The sequence below is a fragment of the Anser anser genome (assembly GCF_964211835.1).
Source record: "Anser anser genome assembly, chromosome: 4".
NCBI classification, from domain to species: Eukaryota; Metazoa; Chordata; class Aves; order Anseriformes; family Anatidae; genus Anser; species Anser anser.
In genome coordinates this window covers 71,907,475-71,919,985 of record NC_139724.1, presented here as the reverse complement: position 1 = coordinate 71,919,985, position 12,511 = coordinate 71,907,475, and the positions used below count along the sequence as shown (strand labels likewise).

Below are 12,511 nucleotides of genomic sequence, written 5' to 3'. Positions count from 1 at the left end.
AGAGCAAGAGGGGTATCTAATTACAGGTACTCCAGTGTAAGGGTGAAACAGCTTCATTTATGTGCTTTCTGGCTGAAGTGAACTCTGGCACCAGAGCCCTGCCCTAAGGGTATGGCTTTTTCACCTGCTTTTTTTGCTTTCCACCCCCCTGACAAGTCAGGGATTTTACTGGTGGGAGGTAGGATGAGGAACAGTCCTACGGCACTTTTTAGATTTTTTTTTTTTGAGTGGGGACTCAGGGAAAGAAAAATGTAGTTCTTATTTTAAATTATAAAAGGGCAAACTTCAACTGTATTGCTTAATTTAGTTTCGCATGCAATAACCTTTCAAATGGTGCTTGAAAGTCAAGTCAAATTTCAATATAAATGATATTGCCAGGATAACAGTAACGTATGAGACACTGCCCTTTATGTTTCACTATCATCCCTTTGAATGTGTTGAACAGTAATTTTAATAGAATCATAAAAATCTTCAATTTCCTCTGTAGATTTAACCAATGCCAAGAGTAGTAAAAGAGTTATGCTTCTGTCTCATATGTAAAGTTTGTGACTATTTCAACATCTCAATTTTTGCAGGTCTTGTGTACGTAAATGCTAAGCCTGTTAAGCCTTTGCTTAGAAATCCATTCACAATAAGAACAGCTCAGATTGTTTTGTCCTTACTTGTTTCTTCAAACGAAGATGTTAGAATTGGAAGCTACAAGTGAAAAACAACAGGGAGGTACGGAAATATCCTGACGCCAATGTGCTTCATAATTTGACTTCTGTGAATATTCAGTGCTGCAAATTAAACAAGGACACTGGAAACTTATTTAAATATGTATCAGATGCTGACACACGGCTGGGTTTTAATGTGAGAAATTTAAAACCCTCAAAGTAATTTCTTGAGAAACATTTAAATGACAGAAAACAGTGGGGAGAGCAACGCTGCAACCTCGGCTTAAATTACAGCCTTTCAGCACAGGGTTGCAAGGGGGGGAAATGTGTCATCACAAGAGCCACAGGGGCAAAGGGAGTGGAGGAAAACCAGGAGAAGTGAGAGACCAACTTTGGTGTCCTCAGACCTCTACTGGGTGCAGCCACTCTGCCCTGGTACAAATGGCTGTGCAGAGGGATGGGAAATCCAGTTGTTTAGGCTGGGAGCTGGGGATGCAGATGTTTCTTTGCCAGATGGATGCCAAGATGGGTCGGGTGCCACCCCCCCAGCACTTCCCATGCCCCAGATTGTCAGCTCCAGAAGTACCCATGGGTTTTCTGTTGCCAAGCTCATTCATGTTTTCTTTGCCTGGTTTGAAAGATGAATTGCCCATTCTGACCAAGTGCCTTCGGAAGTGACAAATGCTGCACAAAGGAATATAGATTTCCATTTTTTAATTATTCCACATTCAGGTTGTGGTCAAGATGTGACTACTCAGACTGAGATGCTTTGATTAGCACTTCATAATCACCTAATTTTATTTATTTATTTATTTTATCCATGATATCCATGGGGAAATACTTTCAGTAAAATTGTCTCTGCTGTTTCTTAGGAGGAGGTTGAGGCAAAATATTGTTCTGGCCATGTGAAAAGACAAAATGAAATATTCCAGCCAGCCCCAAAGCTTCTGATGTTTGAAATATGTCAGGAGCATCATTTCAGGAGTAGGACATGCATTTTTTCTGCTTTTATGAATATGTGCCCAAACTTGGCCAAAACAGACACTTCATCTTATATAGTTTCAGTCAACTTGCTAAGGATTTAAAGTGCAACTTCCAAAAACTGTGGGAATGTAACTCCAGTTCCAGTATGCAGGAGCAAAAATAGAGTTTATTGGGCTTTTTTCTGGCACATATTGGGAGCTGCCCTGGAGAAAAAATGGATTTACTGGGCATTAAGCTATAGATTTCACGTTTTCTGGTGCAAGTCTTTCACAGATGACCATCGGAAAGCCATCTTATTTTTTCACGTGCCTTATTTCAGACACCAGTTGTATGATTCCCATGAATCTTTGCTATGAACACATAAAGCACCATAAAATACTAAAGGCTCTGAAATAAAGGATCATCATCTTCTTATCTTGGTGCCTTTTTGACACAGAAGTGTCCGGCTCCATTCAGTATCTGTACAATAGATCTAATAACGCCTCTTTACATGGCCATTGTGAACAGAAATCGAGTAGTTTGGGGAAATTGTTAAAATACTATAACAATGAAAAGGACAGAAGGAAGCCTAGGATGAATCTAATAATCCCATATTAGTTACTAAACAAAGCCAGAAGCCATACTTAATAATGGAACTGAAATACCTGTGTTCACGTCATCTGAGAGCTCAGCATGAAGCAAAAGAATCAGTGTCAAACTGGGATTTCAAGAAAACCTTTAATTATAGTACTTACTAACTTCAGGTACTTGATTTACCCTTAACCTTCACACAGTGTGGGATTTTTTTGTGTGTGTGTTCTCATATATTAGCTATGCAACACACCCTCTACAAATTTACAACATTCTGATCTAAACCAGCTTCAAAATTTGGAAACGATTGATTTATTACATGCCTAACTACTGACTTATTTTCTAATTACAGACGGATATTTTAATTTCTTAAGGATTCCCTTTATTGTTTTGCAAGGTAAGCAAAGATTTTGCACAGTTGTATATGCTTACATTAACATCAGCTGCATCTAACCTTGCCCTGGGTTTGTTATTTTTAGTGGAAAATGTTCTGAGAATTTACCATTTAAGCATCAGTCATTCCATGAGAGTAACCCACAGAAACAATCTGGATCATCCTTTTTGCAGAAGGCTGCATGTATAATGTCAGTAGGACACACTGCTACAAGCCCAGAAAATGCTTAAGTGTGTTTCTGAATTGGGGCCTGGTTAACACATCAGTTATGGTTATTTGCAAGTCACATTTCAATATCCAGCTTTTCAGGCTGTGTGTTTTTGTAGTTGCAACTTTCCACCTCCCCCGCACTGATTTAAGTGATGTTATTCTTGGCTAATAGTAATTGTGAGAAAATTGAATTCCATCTGTTTCCACCAAAAGCAGAAAATAGAATGTGAGAATCAATAGAAGACTGCACTTGTTATACACATTTGTCACAATCAGTGGCTTTGCTACGGAAACATGTCCGCAGGTATGATTTGCAAAATAAATAGCAAGTCCCAGCATCTGATCACCAGCTGGCTTATTTAAAAACCTCTTCTGACAGCTATGGATTGTGAACTTTCAGATATTGTATGACCCTTCCAGACCCGTTCAAGGGGAAAGATGTCTTTCACTGGACAGATGAGAATTTTAATTCAAATATAGATCTGGCTGTGCATTCATCATCAACGTTTTGGCTATGCATCCGGCAGTTTCTCAATCCTACATGACCAATTTCTCATGTTCATGCTGATTACTCCATATCCTTTGTAATTTCATACATAGTTATTGTGCATCATCAGAGATTTCTATATGACTAATATCAGCATCATTTTTTTTTTCCCCAGTCAATGTTGTCAGAATTGAAATCTCTGTAGCTCCTCTTGGCTGAGCTGTCTCATTCATGGTCATGACCAAACCATAGAGAGGCAAACCCACAACACTTTAATAAGTCCTAGCAAGCCTGTGCTCATGTACAGGCACAGCAACACTCATTCTTCAAATCCATATTCCATCCACATGGTAGGACATACCAGTGTCTTATCTGCATGTTTTTATTGCAAACATAAGCTGGGTGGATCATTGCAAGAGTACTTCAGCAAGAACTGCTGGATGCCTTGTATTGTGTGTTTAAGGTTTACTTTATCATGGTTTGCCTAATCCTGTTACAGTCTGTGTAATATGGCATATTTTTGTAAATGGTGCTGTGACACAGCCAGTCCTGCCTCGATGTTTCTTGACAGCGTCAACACAACCCAGTTTAGTACTCAAGTGGGCAGTGCACCCTCTGCAGCCTGCCCCATCCCCAGATAAAGCCCATCCCTGGGCTGCAGCAAGGTGGGACCCATCCTTCCATCAGGCCGGTTGCTCTGCAGCTTGGGATCTCCTCAGCATGGTACAAACCTCACCTTCATGTTGGTGGCACAGGGCGAAGCTGGGCTCACCTGCCCCCGCTGCCACCAAGAGGAGGACCGAGGCCACCCCTGTTGTTTCAGCCAAGAGTTCCTCACAGGAATAACAGGCATAGCTCATTAATTTAAAAGGTGGTTTGGGGGTTCCTCGCTCCTTAGGAGACTTGCAATCAGGTAACTAAAATGGTTTTCAATAAAATGCAGATGCTCAACTATAGAAGCTCAAATACCTTTAAAGTTATTGCCTGTCATTTGCCAAAATACATAGGAAAAAAAAAAAAAGGTATATTTGACTGCTGCACTGCAACAGTAAAAAGCAAAGTCATTAAAAAGGAGCATTGTTGGATGTATAATGCCATTACATTAGTTAACAATATGCCTTCATCTGGAAGCCTGTTTGCCATACCTGTGATTGAATTTTAGCAAAATGTACATGCAATAAAACTTGGAAAGTCCAAAGTGGTTAATTACAATGTTCAGCAGCCTGAAAAGACTCCCATAGGCAGAGGGATTTAAGGGAGTATAGCAGCCTTCAATTTAGAGGCAAGCAAGTAAAAGGTGGCAGAACAGAGGTGTACAACATAAAGAAAATCTTGAGAAAATTAAGGTAAAATCAGGTGTTCGGTTTTCTTAAAGGTTTCCCTATAGGTCAATGCAGTTGTAAAAATTCTTAAATGAGTCAAAGAAAAATTTTCTACAGTGCCTAACTGCTATGAAAACATTAGAGGAAATGAGGAGTCAACAGCTTTAAAGGAGGGCAGACATTTAAATTTATATCTGCAATTATCGTCACTGAAATGAAACATAGGAGATTGATTTGTGGCAGGGTACAGAGTAAAAGCTGGTTGCTGGCGATTCAACAATATTCAAGGTGCTGTCTCACCAGCGCTGGGTACAAGAGGACGGTCACTTCCCTAGCCCTGCTGGCCATGCTATTTCTGATGCAGACCAGGATGCCATTGGCCTGAAGCCTAAAAAACTGCCTTGGAAGGTGCACTACTCCTAGTCGGGCAATGTGGTGGGACGTGAAACCTTTGCCTGCCTGCCCAGAACAGGGAAAGGAGTCTGGCCTTTCATTTCCAGCTAGGTATTTTATCAACTGAGCACTCAGAAAATATCCATAATATAGTAAAAGTGATAAAACCTGACAGTTAAATGTGTCTTTTCTACTACAAGCTCCATATCATACACTTTTATCATACCAGTTGGCAGTAAGGTAAAGTTCTTACGCTGTCCTGTGCTGTCTACTAGGAAAATAATAAGCCATAGTTCCATAGTACAGCAAGTGCTGTATATAAACAAGTTTTTCCAAGTCTTCCTTTTCAAAATTCATGGGGTTTTCAAATGTTTACACTTCCTAGTGCCTTTCCAGCAGGAAATGGCCAGCTTATGAATGGGGACAGCATGTGGCTCCAGTCAGACTGAAAGCAGTGGGAAATGGAAGACACTGGACAGGGGAAAAGTTCATGAGTTAGGTGCCAGTAATTGGATACTTCTAAGTTTGTTTGGGTTCCTTTTCTTTGAAGAAAAAAAGAAACAGTTAAATAAATCATATCTGGAAGGAAAATTAAGCTCTCTGGGGCTAAAAGCATGAGACAACTGAAAAGCCAAGATCTGAAGGTAAAATCTGTGGCAGACCCATATCCTGTATTAATCAAGCAGATAGATAGGGAGAGATGTACCATACTGACCAGATGATAATCTGCTTCCTGTCTGCAGAGGCAAGATGTCCTGACCACATGTACTCTAGCACAGTCAGAACCCTAAAACAAACCCCACAAAAATTATAATCAACATCTAGCTTGACAACAACAACTAAATCCAGGACATCTTATGCTGATCATGTGAGCCCTTACAGTCAGACAGAAAGGTAAATGTCATAACAGGGCTGAAATGAAGAAATATCCTCTGCATATTAGGCACAGAAGGGAAACTTAATACAGATACTTATATGCACTGTGTGTGCACTCAGACACTGAGCAATGAATTATGCCCAAAATCTTATGGGGCCAAGAACAGATAAGTTAGAAAGGGCCAGCAGTTTTTCAGATGAGGTTTAACTGCCTGCCAGTTACCCACCTATGCATGTTTATCCTTTAAATAATTACTGCACGTTCATATTTGCACCGGTGTTTAAATATTAGAAAGATAGAAAGTCCCTGGTTTTAGAGATTTGGTTTTGAATACTTTCTGAGTTTTGAAACTTTCAGACGTACTCAGGTCTGATTTCCAGGTCATGTCTCACAACTGGAAGGAGCAGAAGCCAACCTGATTTTTAAAAACCAGCACTCACTGAATGAGCTGCTCCCAGGACCTAACGTGTCAAGAATGGTCATTAAATAATACACGATTCATAACTACAATCATTTCTTAGCAAGACTTCATCAGATTAAGTTATTTTAATCACTTTGATATTGTCAAACATGGCTCTCAGTGCAGCTTGCTGGAAACCTTCTGTGTGAAGAAACCCGCACCCCTACCTGTTATAGGGACTCTGCCAAACATTTCCCCACAAAACCAAAAATTTCACCTACTGAGGACCTAGCAAAGCTGTGTCTTCTGTGTTCTTTCTGTGCTGGCTCAAAAGATGATAATCGCAAGAAAGAAATTCACCTCTTCATCATCCCTTTCACATGTGCACACATACAAAAACATGCTAACACATCTTTGCACCTGGAAGAAATCACAGTGGCTGAGACTGTTAGGAAACTGCATGTGGTTGTGACTTGCATGTGATTGTGTCCCTGGGATGCTGGAAAACTCTGCCACAAATAAGAAGTGACTTATATGGACCTAAGAAGCATCCAGAGGAGCCACTATATAATTGAATAAATATCCGTATCTATCTATCAAGAGATTAAATGATCTATATATGACTAAATGATGTATGATTTAATCATGTTAAAAATACCCCAAAAATGGAGGTGTGCTGGTTCATAAGGTACTCCAATTTTATTCCATCTCTCCACAACCCCATAAAGATGAACATTGACTTGGCACCCATGACAGCTCTGCTCCAGTCTCTCAAGCTGAATTAATTAAAAAGTTGCGCTCCAGAAATTTTAATGATAAAAATATTATCACCACGACAAGCGGCACAGTGGGACGGCTGATGGACCATACTGCTACATTAAACATGACCAGAATAGATGCAGAAAAAATGATCCAAAAGGGTGAATAGTCCAAACTGCTATGAGAAAGGCTGTTGGTGCAGAAAGGTGAGGGTTTGGCACTCAGCACCTTTTGAAAGCTTCATCTGACAGCTTGCACTCTCAAACCGTTTTCAGCAGTGCTGCCCACGATGTCACAAGCTGAACAGATTTGGTGTGATGTGAATCTGCCCGCACAACAAGCCCCGCTTGCTCTGGGAAACCACCTCTCAAAGTGCACTCCGCTGCTTCTCTCTTTTTCAGCAAATGTAATGGAAACAAATCACAAAGCTAACACTTGAAATACCGAATTTCAGATGTATGTAAACGCGATATTAGCAACGTTCAGCCCATCTCTGAAGGTTTGTGCTGCACTGTGTGGGTGAGTGTCCTGAGCAAAGCAGCTCTGTCTTTGAGTAATTTTTGAACAAAACTGGTTCCAGCTTGTTCTTGCAAGAGCATCTTAGCACACAGCTTTGCCACAAAACAGTGTTTCCCGCACTGTGATATTTATCAACTGTGCAATCTGCAGGAATCCCTGAATTTCAAGGGAAAAATGTGACAGATAGTTTGTTACATGAAAGTTACTAGAAGAGGTAAATGATTTTTTTTTAATACTCCTCCCCGATTAGCACAGCTGAACACACAAATCACCAAGTTCATTGGAAGTCTGGAAAAACTCACAGTTCCAGAGTTAATCATTAATATCGTGGGGTTACAAGGAGGTATTTTTAAGATTGCCACAGCATGTGGGAAATTCCCATGTGCATTCCCTGCAGGTTTTCAAGAAATAGCCTTTTCTGTTTGGCTTAGATGCTTTTGTAATTGTTTACATAAATTGAATATGAAGTATCAAGGTCAGATATTTTCCAGAAAGCCAAGGAAAACAATTTGCCATTCTGTTGTATGAGAAAACACCAGAACAATTCCAGTATTAGGCAGTTTCCTTTTCTTCTTCTTGCTTCATGTGTTGTTACACTATATTGCACAAAACAGAAAACTCTACTTACTTAAAAGCATGTGCAATCTGTTGGATGCAGAAACCCCAAACTGAGAGAGGTAGCAACAAGTTTAACCTTACATATTCAAAGCAAGGATATTTGCCTTCATTTTATTTTCCAGATACCCAGCACAAGCTGCAGTGTCAGCCCAGTTCCCAGCAAAAGCTCTGGGAATCTAAAAAGTTATATGCATGCTACTGAAGTCAATTATAATTGTTTGTTTTGAAGAGAGCCCCATCATTACTGCTGGAGAGGATAGCCAGCAACAACCTCCACACAAAAGGAATCACATCATGCATGAGCCACCCTTTCTCTCTACCAGTTTCTTAAGGACTGCTCAGGATCTCCACCTTGGTTGCCTTGGTGAGACAAGTTGGGAGGCCTATCTTTTTTGACCCATGAAACATTTACCAATATCTTAAAAGAAATATAAATTTGTTAATTCCTCCTTTCTCCATATTTCTCTTTGGCAATATTGCTTTTTTTTTTCTTTTTCCTTTTTCCTTTTTCCTTTTTTCTTTTTCCTTTTTCCTTTTTCCTTTTTTCTTTTTCCTTTTTTCTTTTTTTCTTTTTTCTTTTTTTTTTCTTTTTTCTTTTTTTTCTATTTATTTCTCTTTTCTCTTCTCTTTTTCCTTTTTTTTTTTTTTTTCCTCAAATTAATAAACAAAGTATTGAGTTCTTAACAAGACAAATCTTTATCTACTGATATGTTTTCCCCCCACCCAGATGATGAGGTTTGGGCTGCCTAACCTCAAGGGCTTTAGAAGTTTTATTGAGAGGTGTGTAACTAGAAAAGCCATCTAGTCCTTCAGCTTCTGTGGGAAGAGAAACACATTTCTACCCTAAACCATGCATGTGCTAGAAACCTACTGTGAGACACCATGGCCTTAACCCCTAGAGGGTATTTTGCTGCCAATATCAGAGGAGGTTTCAAAGCTAAGGTAGCATAATAGGAGCCAGATTTGTCAGGATTTCTTCCAGGAGGGGAGAATCCTGTTGACCAACCCCCATAAGACATACAACACAATTTTTTTAGGGCTGTTAGCTGAAGCTTTCATCATAGCTGGCTCTCCTGACCTGATCTCATGCTCAGAGGCTCGCACCGGAAAGTCACATCTGCAGATGCGCTGCTTGAGAAATTTCAGCTGACATGGACGGTTGGAGGCCAACACAGAGAATTAAAAATATTTCTAGCCACAATGTATTTTTAACATCTACCTTTCACCTCCTCTTTTCTTTATTTAAAATTTAGCACTCCTTGGGCTACTGGAGTTTGGCAATGCTGTCCATACTCTAGTCCATACTGCTTTATTTACACATCAGATTGGATCCAAGACAGGGCATTTATGAAAGAATGTTTTAACAAAGGCTCCTGAAACTCTTTGCTGCCGTGGGTAACACACCCCTTGCAAAACAAATATAAACAAATACAAGGATGAGAAAACACAGCCACCGAAACTGGGGCAGCCTAATTTGGGCCAACGCTTTCAGGAGAGACACAGACCAGTTAGTCTGAGTCCAGAGGAAAACAATGAAAATGAGGGAAGTTTTAAACCCCATATACTATAAGGAAAGATTAAAAGGATGGGATTTGTTTAGTCTAGGAAAGAGAAAGCTGAGAGGAATCATGATAGCAGTCTCCAAACAGATAGACTTGTAGCTGCAGAATAAAGGAAATAACCATCCCATGTGCTCCCTGGGAGCCTGGCAAGAAGCAGCGGTGTCACACCAGCAGTGAGGGGGACACAAGCAAGGCAGTAGGAAAGACATTTCTAATTGTAGGCAGAGATAAGCCCTGAAAGCATTTCCTATGGAGGTTGTAGGACCTCTGTCAGCAGAGGTTTTTGAAAACATGTGAGGCAAACATATGTCAGGAGTGGTTAGCATGAAGCCAGTCCCATCCGGGTGAGGAGATGGACTGGATGACCTCCTGAGAGCTCTCCCAGCCCTGTTTTCAATTATTCTGTTCTTCCTTTCTTAAGATGTGTGGAGCAGTGTGTAATTGCTTGTCACAACCCATTTATAAAAAGCAATTGTCTTACAAAACTCCAATAGGTTACCGCGAGATGGCATGTTAGAAGCAAATGCTGAATCTTACCTCATTTCTTTACATGGCTGTCTTGACACCACCAACTCCATTGTCCACTCCTGTTTTTCCTCTGGCTGTCACATGTTGGCTCCAATATTTTTAAAAGCACACTTGGAAACTATGGTAAAAAAATAAGCCTCTGTCTCAATGAATAATTAAAAACAAAACTCCAGATGTATTTAGAAATAGAAAAGATGGGTAACTAATGCTGTAATTGATGGTAAGACATTAAGAAGAAAAGGCAAGGCACACAGATTAGATATATCCTCCAGTCATGTTCTGCTCTCTAAGATAAGCAAATACGCAAATGAATTCAGCAATTTGGTTTTGATGAGCCAACAAACATCTCTGGAAAGGATATACATTTACTGCTCATACATATGCCCCTTGCAGCATTTTCAATAATTCAGGTCCAAAACTGCTGAGGTATTTTTAATTTTTTAGCCTTATTCCATTGGGAACCAGGTAGATAAGCATCACTGCAGAGCTGATCCTAGATTTGTACATCAAATGTTATCCTGAAGAGCCTTCCCAGGTTTGGATGGCCATGGCAGGGTCCATCTAACGACTCTGAGTTTTGTTTGCCCACAGCTGCCATCACAAAGACATGCTTTACCTAACAGCAAACAAATTCACCCCACAGCACAGCATTTCATGCAGGCCTAGAGCACTTGGTAAAAAGTCAGAAAACCACAACAAAAACATTTTAGAATGTTTTTCATTACTTCCTCCCACCTAAAAATGTTCCTTTGTTTTTGAGGCTGTGATCTTTTCAGAAACTTGCACAGTCTGAAGTCTTTCTTATTACAGGTCCACATCTTTACTTTTATTTTTTTAAACTTCACCTCCCTAATTTTTCAGGAATTCAGCTAGCAATTCAAGAAGTTTATTTTTAAGTCAATAACGTATTATACAAAGTCCACTAAAACCAGCTGAGACATCTGTGCTGTTTTTTGGGCTGACTGTCTGAATAATGTCCTTTTTTTCCTTTTCCTTTTTCTTTTCCTTTTTCTTTTTTCTTTTTCTTTTTCTTTTTCTTTTTCTTTTTCTTTTTCTTTTTCTTTTTCTTTTTCTTTTTCTTTTTCTTTTTCTTTTTCTTTTTCTTTTTCTTTTTCTTTTTCTTTTTCTTTTTCTTTTTCTTTTTCTTTTTCTTTTTCTTTTTCTTTTTCTTTTTCTTTTTCTTTTTCTTTTTCTTTTTCTTTTTCTTTTTCTTTTTCTTCTTCTTCTTCTTTTTCTTTTTTTCTTTTTCTTTTTCTTTTTCTTTTTCTTTTTCTTTTTCTTTTTCTTTTTCTTTTTCTTTTTCTTTTTCTTTTTCTTCTTCTTCTTCTTTTTCTTTTTCTTTTTCTTTTTCTTCTTCTTTTTCTTTTGCTTTTTCTTTTTCTTTTTCTGCAGGGTTTTGGTGCTTCAAAACTCCATATACATTTCTTGTAATTGTTTGGACATGTGATGAGTCCAGCAGACACCGTGCTCTCATTTACAATCTTTTGAAGATCAAAGAATCATTTCTAACCTTTGAAGCTCACCACTTTATAATCTACCTTCCAAATTACTGAAGAGTTTCTTCGACATCTGGGTTTCCTATGCTACCTTTATAAGCATCTATCCCTGAACCATGCGAGCCCAATTCTTTAGTCTTGCCATCAGTAAAAAGCATCTGATGTCTGCCAGCAGTTTGTTGGCAATGTGGTTCCTTGCTCTGCTTTGTCACAAAAATCATCCCCCTGGACACATGCAAGGCAAAAGCAGGCAGGAGGGAAGGGTTTTGACAGGGTGTAGCACAGACAGTCTCCAGCATTTTTCTGTATGCCATTGTGCTTTCAAACATCCACCAGAAGAGAACTTTGAATGGCAGCACAGAGATTTCTGGAGAATATCATTTTCATTTCAGGAAGATGGAGATAAACATGATGGAAATGTAGTTTTCCACGCTTATTTTCCATTTGTTATCAACTCCAAATGGAAATCTTTTCTGAAATTCTGTCTCAGACACACTGCAGGATAACTGATCCTTTGGTGTGTTTCTGACCCAGCACACCACAGTGGGACTCTTCCTTAGCCTCAGCAGGATTTTGCACAATAGCACAGGCTCACATTTAGTCATCTATAACTTTAGGAGGTAGCCTGTGAAGCTGTGTATGTTTCTGCTGTTTTAAGTGGACTGCTATTTAAACATTTTTGTAAAAATCACTATATCAAAATAACGATGGGGATATTTTAAACCAATGAAAGGAT

At 39.3% G+C, this 12,511-nt stretch overlaps 1 protein-coding gene across 2 annotated transcripts in view; it reads right to left on the bottom strand.

Annotated features, from left to right (window-relative positions):
• LOC310898962 (uncharacterized protein) overlaps positions 1–12,294 on the bottom strand; it is a 43,904-nt gene extending 31,610 nt beyond the window's left edge. The window contains exons 1-2 of one of the 2 annotated variants that reach the window (XM_083834767.1): positions 10,658–12,294; positions 10,289–10,397 (exon numbers count right to left, since the gene is read on the bottom strand). In XM_083834767.1, the coding sequence (XP_083690893.1) occupies positions 11,202–11,753 (552 nt within the window). In that variant the 5' untranslated portion in view covers positions 11,754–12,294 and the 3' untranslated portion in view covers positions 10,289–10,397; positions 10,658–11,201. Of the gene's footprint in view, positions 1–10,288 lie in introns of both variants that reach the window. The other variant, XM_083834766.1, reaches the window with a different exon arrangement.
• Between the last annotated feature and the right edge of the window lie 217 nt (positions 12,295–12,511).